The 19886-nt window shown below is 39.3% G+C and overlaps 3 protein-coding genes across 4 annotated transcripts in view; 2 read left to right on the forward strand and 1 right to left on the reverse strand.

Annotated features, from left to right (window-relative positions):
• ubxn6 (UBX domain protein 6) overlaps positions 1–19886 on the forward strand; it is a 409082-nt gene that overhangs the window by 5839 nt on the left and 383357 nt on the right. The window lies entirely within an intron of this gene.
• chaf1a (chromatin assembly factor 1, subunit A (p150)) lies at positions 2344–13610 on the reverse strand. The gene is made up of 16 exons (XM_062424330.1): positions 13345–13610; positions 11920–11964; positions 10724–11415; positions 10095–10157; positions 9654–9898; positions 9440–9521; positions 9270–9338; positions 8764–8981; positions 7098–7266; positions 6775–6855; positions 6037–6141; positions 5661–5910; positions 4667–4823; positions 4064–4385; positions 3821–3905; positions 2344–3091 (listed from the first exon to the last, which is right to left on the reverse strand). Exons 1-16 carry the CDS (start codon positions 13406–13408, stop codon positions 2994–2996), a joined length of 2745 nt encoding a protein of 914 aa, XP_062280314.1. The 5' UTR covers positions 13409–13610; the 3' UTR covers positions 2344–2993.
• scamp4 (secretory carrier membrane protein 4) lies at positions 14607–19791 on the forward strand. Of its 2 annotated transcripts, none has more exons than XM_062423735.1 (7): positions 14607–14678; positions 15210–15251; positions 15508–15636; positions 15764–15920; positions 16734–16835; positions 18839–18956; positions 19118–19791. In XM_062423735.1, exons 2-7 carry the CDS (start codon positions 15245–15247, stop codon positions 19304–19306), a joined length of 702 nt encoding a protein of 233 aa, XP_062279719.1. In that variant the 5' UTR covers positions 14607–14678; positions 15210–15244; the 3' UTR covers positions 19307–19791. The 2 variants fall into 2 exon arrangements, with proteins under 2 accessions (XP_062279719.1, XP_062279718.1); XM_062423734.1 differs by lacking the exon at positions 14607–14678 and adding an exon at positions 14688–14906.

Raw genomic sequence — 19886 nt, forward strand, 5'->3', positions numbered from 1 at the left:
TGCCACATGTATCTGTGTCCACATTAAGTGAAAAGTGGTTTAATTGTAGAGGCTCGCTGCAGAAGCTTCATGTAGTCGACTCGCTCTAGCATGCAGGCAGTCAATTACAATTCTGTTAAAACTGGCAGCATGGACTCCTGTTATATTAATAATAGTGCTTTTGACTAATGTATTTGTTTGTATCAAACACATTTGCTCAAGACAAAAAGGGTCTTTTTCAAACACAATAGGAATATATGAAAATTAATAGGAAGTACGAGCCCAGTGAATCCAATGAGAATCAATGTGAAATCCATCCTCTCCACTGAAACATGAAGGTTAGTACATTTTAAGTGGTTTTGCTGTATGTGAATCCATACCAGTTAAATCTGAAAAAAAGGAGAAATTATTCATTTTATTTCTTCAACTAAGAGTGAACGCTAATTTTGTTGATTAATAGTATTTGTTTTTCTCCTGCTTGTTGTTGGTTAAAATGACAACAAACTACCTCTCAGTGCTCATCTTTCTAAAACATCCCAAGTTGTACACAAACCGCTAATAGCAGAATTAGATACAAGTCACAGGGTTGAGTGACAGTCGTAATCATCTAAAAGCTGGGGACTAAAACAAGCTGTTAACTATACGTTTCATGCAGAAGTTATTGCACATTCCCAGCGTTCACCAGGCAGTCAGCTGTCTGCGACATTTCCTCTGCTGTCTCGTTCAGCCTGCCTACCAGCCGCCCACTGGTACCCTGAAGGGTTTAAATGTGTCATTGTAACCTTATAAAAATGATTAGTGAGCAGTTGTGATCTGTACAAATGTTCTGTTGCTTTTTAACCTGCCTGTAATAAAGATGGCTTGCATTGCATCTTTATTTTTGTTTAATAAATTATGAGGCAAGTCTGTGTTTTAATGTCAATATGTGCCTAAAATGAAGACATACTGTGAGTGGAAGATCAATTACATTCATGAATTTCCTTTTGGACTTAAATGTTTTGAAGTCTGGTGCTGTACATATAGACATATTTAAATAATGCTTTATTGAAGACAAATGTAAAACCTGCCAATTACACAACTGAAAGCTCAGTGCACATCTGACACCTTAAATGTTAACAGCAAGAAGTGGATGGTTGTTCACTACTTCAAATGTTAATAACATACAAATGACTAGACCAGAGTGGTAATAAGCAGTGATCAAATGTGTTCATGTAATTTAGCTTTTGTTTACCAGTGATCCAACAGAGTGAAAACATGGACACAAATCTCTACCCTCTCCCTGCTATGATCCCCCCCCCCAATTACTAAATGTTATGTACGGTTTAAACTCCCCACATCAACAGAAACATACAGTACCATCTCCACCGTGAAGCCTGGGGGCAGCAGCAGCTTCATGCTGTGGGTCTGACTCTGCGCAGCAAGCTCTGGAAGGCTCGTCAAAGATAGGAAGACTGCAGCAAAATACACAAATCCTGGAGGAACCTCTGCCGCAGTGTGCAGGAGAAATGTGAACTGGGAGATTTAAAGCTTTATAGTGGCCAAAAAAAATAAACTGACCAGTCATGATCCGAATGTAACTCTTCCAAGCTTGAGCAGTTGTGCAAAGTGGGAAAATGCTTTATTTTTCAGATCCAAAAAGTTCCAGATAATCTGTTTGAAGAACTAAGCAATCTGATATTAATTATGGTGTCAAATTAGCAGACTTCTAAATTATCATATCCAACTAATTGCCAGCTTAACCTGAGTATTTAGTAAATTAAACACACGGTTTTCAGTGAGTAACTGACTAAGACAGGAATATGGAAAACTGGTTTCCCTATAATTAGTACCTTGTCACATTGGAGATTCTCTAGAAATAGCTCAGAAATGATTTCCTGCCAAATAAAGCATCACCAAAATTGCAGTTCCCAAATGTGCAGAGAAGATTTAGAACTTGTATTATCATTTGCTAGTCTTTCATTAGTTGGTAAAAAAAAAAAAGAAGTCCAATTACATCTGGTATTATCCAAAGAGGCAAAACAATAAAACATGTAAAAATATGAATGTACTACAGGCACTGTTGAGCAGCCTTGAGGACAAAAGCATCTCTTCTCAAATACAGCTTTAGTTGTCGATATGAAAAATTAGCAATTGTTAAAATGATGTGTTAGCTGTATGCTACCAAAGGCCCCCAGATGGAGGGTGTGGAATGAATGGTATATAAAAGTGCAGTACTTTTATTCACGTTTAATGAATTTATCCTGTTCAAGTATTCTTGAGAAAAAAACAAAAAAAACAAAACAGAAAAATACATATTTATAAAACATGACACTGGACCTAACTGTACAAGTACAGATCTAGCAACTACTCCAGTGAGTTGTCAGAATTAGAAATTGCAGAATAAATGCACAAAGGGAAACGTATGGAGGGACTTGTAGCCTGTCATTTCCCAACTCTAACTTCTGGTAAACTATATACATTTAGAGCATGACCAGATACTTAGAAATCCAATAACATAATGAAGTCAACATTTCCAAAACCGTAAATAATGCTGTTCTTGATGTCTTGGATGCTTCTTGTCATGACAATCAGGCATTTCTGTTCTGCTCTTTCTTCTGTTCAACCCAATCTGCTGTAGCAAAAGCAGTGCCAGAGAGATGCTCACAACACATGTGCCTGACTGAAACGTCAATGCAAAAAAAATCAGACACATAGTTAATGAACATTTTGTCAAATTTGCCCTTAATACTCAAATCAGGCACTGTGATTTTACACACATCTACATTTCACAGGCAAGATGGGACCTGACACTTAAACAATTAGGTGACAGGAAACTCATAATACTGAGCAGACGCCAGCGTGACCTGCTGTGGATCGCCTGTACCAGAGTGCTGTGCTTCATCTTGCTTGATTCTGTCTTGGACACAGTAGAGTTTAGACCCTGGAAGGAGGAATTTAATTAAGTAAAGATGGGCGTTGGGATAGAGGCAGGTGCAGGGTTCCCGAGGTGACAGGGTGAGGGCCTGTCCCCGTCCTCAGGCAGTGGCAAGTGTAGGAGCAGCGCTGGCCACTGGAAGAGCAGCTGTGTCAGAGGGGGTGACTTCCATCAGACCGTCTCCCTCGCTGGTTGAGCCTAAAAATAACATTTAAAATAAGATTGCAGTGTTCCACTAATCGTCCCCATGTCATCTGTGTATGGATCAAACAATTTAGATACAAAGTGTCAATTAGCAAACTTTAGATTTAGAGTTTAAAACTAGTTGTTTCCTCTCGCTTCCAGTCTTTACACCAAGTTAAAGCTCCAGCTACTGAATGCAAAGTCATGAGTGTCAGTGTATACTCGAGAGGTAGTAAGACAGAGGATCTCCCATTGCTACATGTAGTCAGTATGTGGGTTCACGTGTCTGTGCACAAATCAGCATGTTTTAGTTCAGACACAGTCTCTCTCCATTAATTGTTCCAAACTATAATTAAAAGATTCACAACCTAATTACAAAACAACTGAGGGAGAAAGGGCTGAGCATAAAAGAAGCTGGAACTGTTAGTCAGAGGCTGCCTTTAGGTGAATGTGCAGGACATGTTTGTGTTGCTTTGTTTTGACAATTCTCGGTTTTTTCTCAACCAATCAGCTTGCTAGGTCTGCACAACACATCGATATTTGAGAGGTCTGTGCGTCAGCTTTGCGACTTATTGTTAGGGCCACAATGTCACTGTCATTGTCAAAGAACTGGTCTGTGTGGCTGTAATTTCTGAAATGATTTTCATGTCTTAAATCATGATAATACAAAACTTAAAAGTTGTCAGAATGTGAGTGTTAGGGTTAAAACTGGCAACAGCTTTTTACTCCTGCTTCATAACTCACCATTCTGTGCAGAGATGATCATGCAGTCTTCCTCATCGTCTTCCTCAGTGTCAGCTTGAAAACCATCGGCTTCTATTGCTTCCGTCTGGCAAAGACAGAGGTGTTAGGACCAATAGAGACAGTAATTGGCAACATTTAACTCGTGAATAGCAGATATTCATGACACAATAACCTGGACCAAAAAGGGACACTAACTTTAGAACACAATTAACTAAATGGTCACAAAATGTCATATTTTTCTACCTGCTCAGTGTCAGTACATCTCTTCATGAACTTGGTGATTGACATGCTGCCTGCGCTCTTCCTTTTGTTGGAGGATGAAGATGTGGTGGAGGAGGTCTGAGGTGTAGTTGGTGAGTTTCCCTGAGAGCCTGTGGCTGCCTGGGGTTCTTCACGGGACTCTTCTCGAGCTCCTGTGGTGAGGTAGGTCCACTGGCAGGGCACTGGAAGAGCCTCCAGGCCAAAACGGGACAGAGAGTCTTTGTGCACGTACCAGCAGCAGCGTCTGTAGGTTGAACGCTTTTCATAAACAGCGTTTTTCTTCATGAGGCGCTTCAGCTGTATTCTGATGAAAGAGGGAAGAAAAATTTGGTAACATCTGGTAACATTCAACATGTGACTCGCAGGGTCCATATATTGACTTCATTTGATTCAACCCAGGTGTGAATTCCAGGTCTGGCTCATCATGTCCACATCAAATTATTTACAATATTTACGACACAAAACTCAGAAACTCTCCGATCGATCATTTGACTGCAGTGATGTAGTTAGTTATTATTATAGTCGTTATTTGTGAAGCACTATATCACATATTTATGATAACTTTTATCACCAAATAAGTTTTACCTGGTGGGAATGTTGTCTGCAGGTCTCTGAGGGCTGGACAGTTCAGGAAGTGATGAAGACGAGGAGGTCTGCTGACGACAATACTCCTGAAACTCACTGATGATCACTTTGCTGCTGTTGAGATTGCCGTGCAGCAGAGGCAGCAGCTGATTGAGTACTGTGAGAAAAAAGAGCATTTAACTGTTATAACGTGTCATTAACTCATAAATAAACCAAACTGGGAACTTAAAGCTTAATTCAATGCCTTATAGGGCATAAAAATGTATTGTGGAGTTTATCTAATTTCACTAGGAGTGGCAGAAAGCATTAATAATAACAATAACTAACAGTAAACCTAGAATTACTAATTATGAAATAAATTATGTAATATTCTTTAAAAAAAAAAAAAAAAAGACATTCAAAGTGGTGTTATGATTATTAAACTGAGTAAAAAAAAGAAAGAAGAAAAGATGCAAGAAATTAACTGTTACTATTAACATTTCTGGCAGCTGATGACAAATTCACCCAAAAATGAACACCAGTTCAGTTCTTTTGATTTTCCCCTCCACTTAAAAAAGGGATTAGCATCATGTCATCATACTTTGGTGCAGCACCACCATTACACCTCAAAAACAGGGAGGTAAATATCTCAATTTTAGCATACAATATATATAATATGTTGACAAATCACTGCATATATTCATTAAAAAAACAACAATAAGCCAATCATTTCAAGCCCCTGACAATTTGATTCAATAATCTTGCTTTATGGTCAAAATACAAAGAATATGTCAGATAAAAAATTGCAAATGGCACTGTCAGGTTGTTTCTGCTGATGAGGGCACTTGAGCCAACTGATCCAGAAAAAACACAAAATTGTAGAAAAAGTGGGTCACTCAGTCCAGTGGCTGAGAATTCTGATGGGTTTGTCCGGTCTCAAATAGACCGTCACCAGCACAAGGCTGTTTTCAGGCTACATCAAAGTATATCAGTGAAGGATGTGAGACACACTTACATTGTTCTTCTCTTTGAGCCTTCTGTGACAGCTCATTTGGGCTGGGGCTGGTGTCCGGCTTCGGTAAAGGCTCCACCAGACACACAGCATAGGGCTGGAAAAGCTCAGAAACAGGTCCCTCTCCCTCCCAGACGCAGCCCCTCACCACTGGCTCCAGAACCTTCATCTTCTTCTTAGTGGACATAAGCTCGTCCCACTCCCTTGCTTTCAGTCTCTGCTGCATTTTCTGTTTTTCCATGTCGCCACCATCCTGGAGGTTGCATGTGTGTTAACAGCGGTGCAAACAGGAAGCAGAAACTTTGCCAAAGTATTTTGAAACAAGAAAATCCAAACAACTATCGTCTAACAGGACGAGGAGAGATAAATCCCTTCATACCAATTCTTCTTCCAGCGCCCCTTCATCATCAGAAAGGTAGCCATGAGGAACAAAGAAGCCGTCATCATCGTCATTGTCATCATCTCCTCCCTCCTCCTCATCCTCCTGAAAATGATAAACAGTTCAAAGTTTTTTTTTTTTTTTAAGTAAAATTATTTTCTAAAGACCCAAGATTAATATAATCATGCATGTTGTTTTTCTAGTTAAAGCTGATTTACTATCACACTCTCAATACATTCACAGAGATACTCCAACAACACTTTATATTCTTTGATTATTCTGATTGTCACTTCTTTTTTTCTTTTTAAGTTACATTAATCGCTGCATGCAGATGTGATTTTAGAGTCAGCAGCCAAACAGCAATTTTTAATACAAGGACCAACACAATTCTCACTATATATTAGTAGTGCTGGCAGCCCTATTTCAAAGCATCCTCGTTTACAGAGTTGGATTTCATGACGACATTAAATAATACATTTTATAAATTCTTTCAAACTCAAGTCACCACTGGCAGCTGCTCTGCAAGTTTCAAGGCTGTACAAGTTGATTGTTACTAATAATGCTAACTACATTCAATGTATAGGAATATACTGACACGTTTTGCATGTGCATTAAACCATTATACTAGGAATCTGTGTAGACAATACATGAATGGAGATTGAAACTTTTTTTTTTTTTTTTTTTTTAAATAGCAAATAGAGAAATATTTATACTTTTACACTCTTTAGTGAAACTCACCCCTTCGCTATGAGAGAGGGACTCTCCTGGTTCCTCTTCCTCCCATTCCTCATCACTGTCCACCTCATAGTCCAACAAATCCTGTGGTGACAGAACGCAGCTGTTAGCGTCACAGCTACACAAATAAAACTGTCTGACATAAAATGCAAATAAATATTACAGCTAGAACACTATCAAAGATAAGATTGATATAGAAACTGGTGTTACATTTAAATGTATGCCACTACAATCAATTTTATTGCCCATAAAAAAAATTGAAATACTTATTTCTGGGACAAATGAACCGAACAAATTGATGCCTTTTGAAAATGAAATCTGTTTACCTTGTCTTGTCTGAGGGGGCAGCGAGGGGAGATGTGTGAGCTCTTCTTACTCCAGGTGCCCCAGTACGCTGGACGGTAGTTCTCATGAAACTGCAACAACTTCAAGGATCCATATCGTGTACGGTCTGGCACGCCATCTGGTTTGGGCCCATCCACTGCTATACACTCACTGAGAAAACAGCGAATGTGGAGAGACAGAATGGTTAACCAAGGCCCCCATGGGGACATCTATCTAATATCTACACAAAACATCAAATAACTGTTAAAAATACTTATTGGGGAATTTCCGAAAGGCTCCTCCTTTTTTTTGCCATGATTCAACTGCTGAACATTTTTCTTGGAAAGTTTGTATGGTAAAACAGATGCAATGGTCACTTAATTAGGTACAACTGTACAATCTAATGGCGCTTTTCCACTACACAGTTCCAGCACGACTCGCTTCGACTCGGCTCGTTTTTTTTTGCGTTTCCACTAGGGTAAGTACCTGGTACCTGGTAGTTTTTTAGTACCTGTTCTGGTGAGGTTCCAAGCGAGCCAAGCCGGTACTAAAATTTGACGTCGACACACTGCTGGCCGCTGATTGGTAGTTGTCGCTGGAAGTGTCATGAGCCGTCCCACACAAGAATCAAACCCGGCATTTTTAAATACCGGCAGCAGCGTTACAGCCATACGGCTCAATTTTCTTGCTTTGTGTGTGACAAAAAGCCACATACAGGAGCAAGAACACCATCGCCTCCATTGTTTATGTGTTTGTGTCGCGTATAAAACGACATCACCGCAGTTTCGCGGAGCTTTGCTATGACGACCCCACCCACGTTGAATAGGTACGTTTTTGTAATGGAAAAGGTCTGTTCAGGAACCGTACCGAGGCGAGCCGAGTCGTGCTAGAACTGTGTAGTGGAAAAGCGCCATAACACAACAGCTCTGCCACACTCTGAATTCTACTTCTCTGACGCTAATACATTTTAAGTTTTAGTTAACACTGAGAGAAAGGTGATCATTCTACTTTATTATTTGGATTGTATCAGGTGTTTTTGTTGTGTGAGACTGTGTTATATTGAGGTGTTTCTAGTTTTATGGTCATCCTATTCACATGAATGAAGGTGGCACAGTTACTGTTCACTATGAGACAGCCATTCAACATATATCTAAATACACTTCTTCTAGCTCTGGAGTTTTGAGGAGGCGATGTGGTCGTAGCATTTGAGTGTTTGGAACATACGGATGAATTATATTACAGGAGGGGTGCAGGATGTTTCTATAGATATTTTTGTGACTGGGTTGCCACTGAAATCCATCGTTTACAGCAATGAATCCAAACTGGCTCTTCTTTATGAAGGAGCACAATAAAAACTTTTCAGAGCCAGCCTTCATGCCTGCAGGGGGCTTTAATCATCAAGAGAATGATTCAATTGAGATTTTGTTTAAAGAGAAGTAATGTTATCACCCAAAACTAGGTTAGTTCCCAGCAGGTTAATATAATGTGGCAGGCAATGAAATGCATTAGACACAAACATTTAAATTACTGTTCCCAAATGTTCTTGTGGGGGATTTTCAAAAGGTCTGGCCCTGCTTAGGTCTGTCTTTGATGTAGGTTCCTTGACATGGCAAAAACATGCCGGTGGTATGCTGGGCAAACTGGGATAAACATTGTTAGTATTCTCACCTGATCAAGTCTTTCTGTCTGGGTTGAGTGGGGCCTGACCGACGGGGTTCTCTTCCGATCCATTCCTTCAGACCCCTCAGGTTATCACCAGGGTTCAACAGATACTGGTCTAGCTCCTCCAGAACAGAGTCCTCACACTGAACCCGGCACAGTGGTGCTAGAGACATGTTTTCTTTTATCTCAAATGGAGCAAACTTCCCACACGCTGCTGCAAGTGTCTGAAACAGTGACAGGATATAAGAAGTTGCAGTTGGGATATACAGGATCACAGCATGTGTTGAAACTCAATCAAGCTTTACTCATTTAAGCTTGTACTGGAGATAAGATCAGAAAATGTTATGTAACTGCTAGCTTTCAGGCAACAACACAGTACTTATATGCAATGAGCACCGTAGTCTTGCACAAAAAAAAACTGTTTAATCAGTATCTCTAGATGTAATTTGACCTTGACGCCTGCTTACACCTACAGTGGGTAACTTATGTTATAAAGGGAAAGATCAACCAACCTTTGGAGCTTGTTGAATCTTGGCTTTTTGTAAAAACCTCGTGATTTCTGCTTTCTCAGCTTTAAAACGCTGTAAACAGACATTAGTCAGCAGATTAATTGGTGTATTTGTCCATTGCAAACCTGAGACATGTATGTAGCACCCACCAACATCTTTCAGCATAAACTTACATCTTTCTCTTCTTTCAACCGTTTCTCCTCTTCTTTCATTCGCTTCTCCTCTTCCTTCTTTCGTTTCTCTTCAAGTTTAGCCCTGAGGAAAGTTCACAGCACAACATTTAGAAAACACATTTTAACCAACACTGACTTGTAGCACTCATATACAATACCAACATCAATGGGATATGTCAACACTTTAGAATCACAGAAATCATTCATGACTCACTCTAGTTTTGATTTCCGTAGTTCCTCTTTTGCTTTTAACCTGTCTGCCTTTTCCTTTTCCTCCTTTTCTTTTTTCTCTCTTTTCTCTCGCTCATCCTTTTCCTTTTTCTCACGTTTTTCCCTTTCTCGGTCCTCCTTTAGTTTGCGAGCCTCTTCTTTCTTTTTCTCTTTTGCAGCTTTAGCCTCCTCCTTCTGTCGTTCCTTCTCCTGTCGCAGCCGAAGCCTCTCCTCTTGTTCTTGTAAACTCTACAATTACCAAAATTCAACATCAGTTCTCCCTTTAAATGGTGCTTTCAATAAATGGTCAATTGTTTGAGAAATATGAAAAAATAACAAAAAAAAAACAGGTTTTGTTTTAAAGCAGTGCAGTGAATGATTTATGAAGTAAACAATGGCGTCTGAGACAGACTTCAGCTTATAGTGTATACATCAAATGTCTCACCTTTAATGAGCGTCTTTTCATCTTTTTCTCATCTGCTGGTATCTTAGGTGTGTTCTTTGGCTCCTGTAAGAATAAAAAAGAAAAAACAACTCTGATTATGACTGTCCGAATGGTTTGATACAATGTCTGGAATTTTGATTAGCCTGATACTGTGTTTAAAAAATGTTACTATGTGTAAATATCAACAATACATGTGAAAACATTAGACATCCTCACTAACACTATGATACTATCAATAGATATTTGATCAAAACTATGAGATATTTGATTTCCCTCAATATTGCAACTCTCATGTGATAAAAATAAAAACTTAAATATTTATTGAATTTTATGCTGAGGAATGTCAAATAAAATATACTACAGAATTAATATGTCACAAAAATCAATTAAATAAACGGTAGGTAGCAAATGTTTATCAAAATCTCTGATATCTAATGCTAAAACAAACTTAGCTTATTGTTTAAATCATACATTGTATTACCATGCTGTGCACTGAAATACATTTTTGAATGATTTTTGAGATACATTACCAGACAATTTATTAGGAATTAATATGGTGATAGAAATGTTAATATTAAGCACAACTTAGTGGGATTGAACAAAAAGCAGAAGTTGGGAGCTGTACATACTGTGGGTGTAGTTGTGGGTGTTGGGTCGTCAGCGTTGGACTTCTCTGGTGAGCTTTCAGACACAGAGCTGACTGATGAAGCTGACAGCATGGAGGAGTTTCCTAACTCATTCTGTTCCTCTGGCTCACTGTCAGAATCCTGTGTTGTGTCAAGCTGAGAGAGAGATGTCTGATTCTCATCTTTTCCCTTTTCTTCATCCTCCTCCTCCTCCTCCTCCTCCTCCTCTTCTTCTTCATCATCATCATCATCCTCCTCCTCATCCTCATCCTCTTCTTCTACTTTATCATTGACTACAATGCAGTCTAAAATGTGTGTTTTAGGAGTGTGCTCAGCATTGATGGATTTCCCAGAGGAGGTGGTTTTGTCTTTGCTTTGATGCTGGTCTTCTGTTGGGAGGCATGAAGAGTCAGGAGCTGGTAAAACAATGCACTTTACAGGAGACATCGTGTTGGAGTCAGTCAGATCTATAACCATGTTCTCATCTGAGGCTGCAGGACCCCTGCGGCTGAGGAAGCCATCAATGGGCCCGCGACCATTAACCAAGGGTGGTCCATTGTGCACAAGGGGTGGAGAGGATTCGTCCTTATTCTCCCTGTCTGAGACTCCTGGTTCAGGACAGGAATGTTCACAGGGGCGTTTAGGCGGCTGGTTCTCTTTAGGTTCAGGGTTCAGGCGCTTGAATGGGAGACGAGCTGCAAGCACATACAAAATACTTAATCACCATCAATGGCTATTGTGTTGCATCTCTGTCAATGTAAAACAGGTGATAGGAATACAAGTTGCAAAAGTTGTTCATAAAAATTCAACAGCAACACAAATTAAGTAAGATTACAACAACTTAAATACATTTATAATGTTGTCATAACTGTAAAGGACAACTGCAACCATCTTGCTGGCAACTTATGTAAACTTGTGCAATTATTATCTGTATTAGTTGGTTTGACAGTTCCACACTTGTGCATGCACATAGATTAGGTAAATATAACACCAAACACAATGAGGATTTGATCAAATACGCACAATAGAGGGAACAATTAAGAGAATATAAAGAAAATGTAAAGGTGCAGTAATCATGCAGTATTAAAATGATCAACCTTCTAATAAATCAATGTTATCTGATCATTTCTGACTGTCACAGATAATCTTTTAATACTGTCAAACATTCTTGATTAAAAAAAACAAAACTTTCGATTTACCTTGTACAAGTTTCTTGGCATTTTTGTTTGACTTGCAAGCCATACCTATAAAGAACATAAATATCATTAGAATGTAATATCTCACATAAAACTGTGCTTCAAAATATTCAGGTTTGAAATAATGAAGTAGCTCTGAAATTGGTCAAAGAAAAATCAGTCGATGACAGTTTTGACAACTGTGATACTGACACCTGTTGTTTTAACAGTTGAAGCTTTTTGCAGCAGATGAAAGAGCAGAACTGACTTAAAGTGACAGCCACTGCAAATAAAGCTTTCAGTATATAGCTTCATTGAATTACTATACTTGAAATCATAGAAAGCAAAGGCGAAGATCGAATAACTAAAGAAATAAAAACTCGACTTTTTTACTTGAGTTATTGTTAAAACTTCGCTTGAGGAAACGTAGCATTAGTTTACTACTGTAATAAGCACACGACAGGGTAGCTGCCGAGCTGTAAGCCTTCCTAAAATATCAAACACCTTCGTATTCATATGAAACTGTCGGATGACAAATACACTCTCAATATCAATCTTAAACTTGCATTAACGTCACGATAGTTTTCAGCGTTGGTGTGCTGCCGCTGCACTATTGTAATGAACGTAATGTTAATGGTTGTGTTTGGCTTGCGCTCCCGCCAACCGGTACATCAGACGGTGCAGCAGGCCCGGCCGAGTCCGCACTGGGCACGCACCTTTAGGCTGTCAGACGAGAGCTGCCTCTCCGACCACAACACTGAAATCTTAAAGTACGACAAAATGGTGTAACACGCTACAACTGCAAGAAGCTCGGGTGTGTGAGAGAGCTTAGACAACCTAGCAGCTGCAGAGGTTCACCTATGAGAACAGTTTTAATTTGTGGTGCTAATGTTTAACCAATTCACTGTACGCTAGTCGTAGTAGCAGCCCTGCTAAGCACCCCGGAGAGCTACAAGCTAGCAGATCAATTGTAGTAGTGCAAGCCACTCGGTTTTTACGGGAAAGTAGCTATGAAAGTGAAAATAACCGCTACTAATAGGCTGACACCCAGTCTTAACATAACGATATTGTTTGTCATGGCACCTTTAGCTACGTTTCCACACATTATACCAACATGATTACATTAGCAGCTGCACCCGGACAGTAGTCAGGTTAGCTGTATACAACCGGTAGCTGCCATGTTTGAAACATTAGCGGCAAACGTTCACATTAAGTTATATCAGTTAACGTTTAGCTCGTACCGATGACAACAGTGAACGTTAACGGTGTGTAGTCAAAGTAACGAGGTCAGATTTAACTCTAATGTTACTCCGTTTTATGTCGTTTTATGCTCACTTTATAAGTAGACAACACTCCGTTCACATAATAATAATAGTAGTGATAATAATAAAAACGTTGGCAAGTTGGTAGGACTACCTGCCAGCTTGTTAGACGTAGTATTAGCGTTACCTCTTCTGCGAGGAGTCGATGCTGCCAAATGTCCGTCCACCGATGGGTTTTCCGCCGCCAGCATCCCGACCACTAACCCGGGGCCCCTCTAGTTTGCAATATTCTCCGGTGAAACAACTTCAAAACAACGGGGCAAATCTTGTAAACACCCGAGAATGCCCCTAATAATGAACCGAAGCTAGTCTTGCTGTTCAAATTACATGTATTTCTAATTTATTTTACATAAACCATGGCGCACTAACTTTCCGCATTTCCCACATACTCCCTTGTTTTACCCCTCTGCCTGCCTCGCGCTCCCCCAGTCGGAATTGGCGGGAGTGTGTCACGTTCATCAATTACGGTCTCTGATTGGTCAGAGCCAAGCTACTGGTCGATGGTGAGTGCGCTTGATTTGTACCACTGCGTTGCGGGTTTGCACCAGTTTTGCTCTTCAGTGTAATAAAGTGCTTCGAAATACTTTTAATGGACGTAGAATTCCAAATGTTACATGATGTTGAATTGTTCCTCGGAACCACGATATTCATTGAGATTATTTTATTTAGTTGCGTAATATATATTGTGTTTTTTTAAATAAACAATACTGTCAACCCCTCCCCGGAACATCCTGTGCTATAAACCAAAGGTCACCAGATGTACGTCATCGGGCACGCCTACTCCCTGATGTTTGAGTCTTTCTGATTGGCCACGGAGTTTGACTCTCTGGAGTCAGAGTTGCCATGTTGTGGGATAGTACAATAAAATGAAAGAGCCGGAGAGTAAAGTTTAAGTTGGCCGGTGATCGGTGATCGGTGGATGATCGATCACCCAGCTAATAGTCATCATTAGTTTGGCATGGTACATGGCATTCCTAAGACATTTATATATTGTTTATTTAAATATTGCTTTTACAATTGTTTTGAAAGAGTAAAGCATATGTTGCCACTAACTCACCACCCCACAGTTTTAGAGATTAGTACAGTTGTCAAATGTTGAAAATAAAAAACGTCCATCCTAGATAATACTTTGAAAAGGAGCTTCAATTGTCTGCTCCAAGATGATAATGAACTTTTATAACTGTTTACAGAATGAGTGTATTTATATTATGGGTGGGATCCTAGGATCCGGAGTAGGAACGGCGTCATGTTGCAGTCACGCGTTTCCCGTTTACCGCTCACATGCCTTTTTGGGATTTGTAGTTCTTCAGGCCAAGGAGCGCGTTGAATACAAACGCGTTAGAACTACAACTGCGAAGGCTTAGCGCAGGCGCAGTGTGTTTGATTGGGAAAGCGCATCCCGAGTGATTCCTGGACCCCTGCAGTTGTCGACGGAAACGTGAGGAGACAAACGGTGTCCCGGTAATGTTTTTGTGGCTTTATGATGTTTTACGGTGACTTGGTTTGAAGCGAACAGCCTTTTGACTTGTAGTCCACTGCCAGCCAGTTAGTCAAATGAATCAAAACGGTGGATAAAGACACTGCAGCTCATCTATGCTGGACGACCCATCTTCCTAACAACACTCTTTAGCTGCTATCTACTGCATAATACCACATACAACTGTAAACATGTGGTGACATCGGACATAGGTATAATTTTAAACAAATGTAATACATTTAATGTATTCTGTTTGAAGGTAACTTGTTTGGTGAAAGTTGGGATGTGCACTTGTGCAGCCAGAAGCAGCCATGAGTAACTCAACTTTAACCGGTTGAAAGTTAAACATTAGCTTTGTCAGTTGTTATCAGTGTTAGCATTCTTATGACATTTAAAAAACAAGCAGTGGATGAAATCTGCGTACAGTAAAAGACTTGAAAGAAAATGGGTTTCCTGACGGGAATGATATCGATGAGTGTTTACTACTGCCTAACTGCTGATTTCCGTTTCTCTAGATTTGAATTCTCCAGGAAAGAGTGTAGACTTTACAATGGGAGGTTTGTCACATATCTATCTATCTATCTATCTATCTATCTATCTATCTATCTATCTATCTATCTATCTATCTATCTATCTATCTATCTATCTATCTATCACCCTCTCTGCAGTGTATTAAGGCATGCTGTAAGACAGAAGATATTCCTTTATTAGTCCCACAGAGAGGACATTTTCAAAATATTAAATTCACAAAATATTTAAATGTGAATTATTAAGACTGCACTATTATGGTGACCCTTTTGCTTTCTGTTTTAGATCGAGTCAACAACTTTCCTCCCCTGCCTAAGTTCATCAGAATTAGGCCATGCTTTTATCACAACATCGAAGAGGAAATTCCTGCTGCCCACCAGCAGTTAGTGCGCAGAGTCTACACACTTTGGATGAGTAAGTGCAACTCTCTGAGAGAAAGCTAATGCATTCATCTCTTTATTGTTAAGTAAAAAAAATGTAGAAAAGATTACTCTCCTTTCTTTCCTCTCCTCACATCTCCACTGTCCTCTCTCCTCTTCAGTGTATTCGGGCACGCTGTGCATTAATGTGATCGGGTGTATTGCCTGGTGGGCTGGGGGTGGAAATGCCACCAACTTTGGCTTCTCCCTGCTCTGGCTCATCCTCTTCAGTCCCTGTAGTTACACCTGCTGGTTCAGACCTCTCTACAAAGCTTTCAGGTTGGTCATCATCTGATAAATCTCATGAAGCAGAATCATTTCTAAAATTTCTTTCAGAATTTTGGTATGTACACTGTGTCAGACTTTTGCATTTTCTGTGGTGGGAGTGGTCCAGAAGTGACATGAATAGTATCTTAAGAAGTGACAAGATAAATACTATTAACACAAAGAAAAGACATCGAGCTGTTGAAGTATGAGTCCAAAGAAATGATTGCTGCTGATTAGCTTCTAGTTTTTTTAATTGCACTTCAACCCAACATTTCTAGTCTTTCTGTGGCATGTTAATTAGAGTAGATCATTATTGTGGAAATTTGTGATGGTGTCAAGGATCTGTCTTTCTGTAAGTTTAATCAAAGCATTTGTAAATTGGCCCAAGCATGCAGAGATCAGTTGTCTCCACAGAAATGGAAAGGGAAGTTACATATTTATATGGGAAGTGAAAATGTTTCCACTCCATCTCCTTATTTGCATGGACAACGCATCTCGTGCACATTTTTCGACAACTTTTTGCTGTGGTTTTCAACCACAGGCAAGGCTCATATTTTTCATGTTTCAGTGTGAGTGCATTGATTGACATTTGCATCCACACCAGTGGGATGAAGCAACTTTCAAATAAAAATAGAGAAACTTCAACTCTAAATTTATTTGTTTTGTTTTTTCTGTGTCATCCTGTTGTATTCTCTATCTCTCTCTCTCTCACTCTCTCTCTCTCTCTCTCTCTCTCTCTCTCTCTCTCTCTCTCTCTCTCTCTCTCTCTCTCTCTCTCTCTCTCTCTCTCTCTCTCTCTCTCTCTATCCTTTTTTTTGTTTGTAGGGCTGATAGCTCGTTCAACTTCATGGCCTTCTTCTTCATCTTCTTCCTCCAGTGTGTCTTGTCTCTCATCCAGACCATAGGCATATCTGGCTGGGGAACATGGTGAGTTGAACCAAACCAGCTTTCAAAACTTTGCACATGTTGCTTGCCAGTTTTTATCAGCGAGTGGGTCATGAGGGCTGATCTCAGGTGAACGCAGCCAAAAAACGTTCTATCAGACACTTGCTTGTACATCTTTGGATCTGAAGCAAATTGTCGACACGCAAATGTTTGCCAACACTGTTACTCACAAAGTTGTTTTGAAGTGATTTCAGAGCATGTTCCTAAACCTTTCACATATGTACAAATCAACTGTCCTTTACTTCACCGTTATATTTAAAATCATTTTAAGAGATAAAGCTTTTAGAAAATGCCTCACTGAAAAAACCCTTTGTCATTATTATAGGACAAAACACTAACATTTGTACATGTAATACAAAGGTGGTTAATAAAAAACAGTCAACTAAAACATTACCACTTTTTATTTAACATTTGAATAAAGGCAGTAAAAAGCTAAATATACAGTCTTTAACTTCATAATCAACTCCAAAAACTATGACTGTGACTAATTTAATTTAATTTTAAAGTGCTTTACTGCAAAAGTGATATTCAGTTGCCTTTGCTCACTTAAATTAAAATAATCTAGTAATAAGTTTGTATTTTTTGTCTAATTTCATGTTTCAAACTCGTTCATACATAGCCGTTGTAGAAATTTGTGTTATAAAAGACGATGATAAGGATCAGTTTTTCTGTAAGTTTAATCAAAGCATTTGCAAATGGGCTCAAGCATGCAGAGCTCAGTGATCTCTACAGCAATGAGCAATGAACTATGTAAAAGTTACATTTTGTACAGAGTGAAAATTTAACTGCTACATCTCTAGTTAGGGAGAGAAGACAGGACAAACAATACATTCAACCACTTAGGCAACATTTAACTTGCATTTTCCCAATATAGGCATGGCTCATCTGTATTTGTTTCCATTACACTGGCTCATTAAAAGATCATATCTTTACAGTACTGTATATTTCAACCTTTGGATATTCTGACACGTTTACAATATTACATTATTATTTTAATTCTTGGATACAAAGTCTGATTCCTATAGATTGAAAGTCACTGTCTTTGCACAGGTTAAGTCATATTTTAATATTACAGTGTATTTGGTTGGCTGGTTTTATGCATGCTTATTGATTTACTGTTGAAATGCATGAAAATATCATATGATTTGAAGTGTAGATTATTCACAGTATGGTCACTACCATCAGTTAATCATTTAGATATAGTCTAGACCAGTCCAGTCTAAAGTTTGGACACACTTACTCATTCAAGGGAGTGGGACATTGTGTCCACACATATGACTGCTTCTCTACCTTTAGTGTCATTCAAACAAGAACTTGAAATTGACCTGTCGTGTTTTTTTCTACTGAAAAAAACTTTTGGAAACTCTAGAAAAAGTTTAGAAGATATTTAGAGTACTAAGATTAACAGTATATTTAGTGTACCACAAACTGCAGTCTCACAATTCACCACAGAGGTGAACTAAAGCCTGTTTTTGAGCTAACGTAGTAACAACTAAAGCTGAACATTATAAATGTCACAGAGAGGAATACTATTCACATTTAACTGTTAGACAGAAGATTTGTTTTTCTTTTGCCTTTCTATCTTATGCAAAACACGTCTATCATTGTCCTTCAGTGTTGAGTGCAGGGATGGAAAACGAGTCATTTCAACTTGTGTAATAGTTTCTCATTGAGTACAGTAGTTTCTCATGTACTTGTCAAAATGCTACATTTGTCCTCATGTGGTCATTAGGTCATTTTACTGCAATTTACAACACAAGCTTCTTTAAACTGAGTAATATTTAAGTCATATTTAAGTAATTTATGGTGTCACAAATCAGTGTTACACTGATCATCATTATGCTATGTTTCACTGCATCTGTTTCCTCACTGCTTAATGACACAAAGGTAACTTTGGTTTCTGTATTAAATGCACTTTGCTAATTGCATACTGTACGATACACTAACCCATACTACTCCATCTCACTCTCACCACCACATCAAAGCGGCTGGATTGCGACAGTGATGTTTTTCAGCCAAAATGTGGGCTCCGCTATAGTGATGCTTATCACAAGTCTGCTCTTCACTCTGGTGACTGCTTTAATGGCACTGGTTCTCATTAAGGTGAGTGAACTCATACGCTGTAAATGCACATGCACATACACACACATATATCGTTGCATTTAGTTTTTGCCCCTCATGCATATAAACCTGGTCAGGCACCTGAAAACAGACTCGCATACGCATTATGCACACCTCTTGTCCCCTTTCTTTGCGTGCTGCAGGTGCACAGACTCTACCGTGGCGGTGGCGGGAGTTTGGAGCGAGCTAAGGAAGAGTGGAGCAGCGGCGTGTGGAAGAGCGGACCGGTGAGAGAAGCCGGGTTCAATGCCGTCGCTCAGAGTGCTCAAGGCCCGAGCTTGCCACAGTACCCTACATCAGTGCCAAGCTATCCCGACAACAGTCATTGGTGATAGCGACACTGGCCTCTAGGTGGAGACAGATAGCTGGCCATTTCTGCGATGCACAAGAGCGTCATTCAAAACATCATATCAATTCACCCTTATGGCAAAGTGCATAGATGTTTTGGGGTTTTTGAGTGAGAGGAAAGGATTATAAAATGATTTATCAAACAGTTTTGGTAGCAAAGCTCATTAAAGCCCTACATTTGTTGTGGAGGTTTATCTTCAAAATATGCCATTCCATTTCCACTTTGTTTACATGTAATGTTTTAAAGTGAATAAGACAGAAATACAGTTTTATGCTCAAAAGAAATTTGCTTAGGAACGTTTTTGCAGATATGCAACTGGAAACTCAAAAAGAGTGTGAACAGCTTCAGGATAGCAGTATGTGATGGGCATGTGCCTTATGGACCTTTTATGACTTATTATTTTATGTGCTGCCAGATCTGCATGCTAGATATTGTAGTATGATTAAGAAGAAGTTTTTTTTTTCTTTTGCAATGAAGGAAACTGATTGATTGATCTGTGTTTTATGTGAATTCTGGCAGGCCATTTTTTTTTTAAATTCATTGTGCTTGATATTTACATGCTT

Source organism: Scomber scombrus, chromosome 8, assembly GCF_963691925.1.
Source record: "Scomber scombrus chromosome 8, fScoSco1.1, whole genome shotgun sequence".
Classification (NCBI taxonomy): domain Eukaryota; kingdom Metazoa; phylum Chordata; class Actinopteri; order Scombriformes; family Scombridae; genus Scomber; species Scomber scombrus.

Bases quoted from the DNA above. Each gene is read 5' to 3' on its own strand.
- chaf1a (XM_062424330.1), bottom strand. From the start codon at position 13,408: ATGCTGGCGGCGGAAAACCCATCGGTGGACGGACATTTGGCAGCATCG. The intron at 11,416-11,919 runs GTAAATCGAAAG...ATGTGCTTGCAG, and splicing joins TGCCAAGAAACTTGTACAAG to CTCGTCTCCCATTCAAGCGC. The intron at 9,899-10,094 runs GTGAGACATTTG...TGGTAATTGTAG, and splicing joins TGAAAAGACGCTCATTAAAG to AGTTTACAAGAACAAGAGGA.
- scamp4 (XM_062423735.1), top strand. The intron at 15,637-15,763 runs GTAAGTGCAACT...TCTCCTCTTCAG, and splicing joins AGTCTACACACTTTGGATGA to TGTATTCGGGCACGCTGTGC. The intron at 16,836-18,838 runs GTGAGTTGAACC...ACCACATCAAAG, and splicing joins ATATCTGGCTGGGGAACATG to CGGCTGGATTGCGACAGTGA.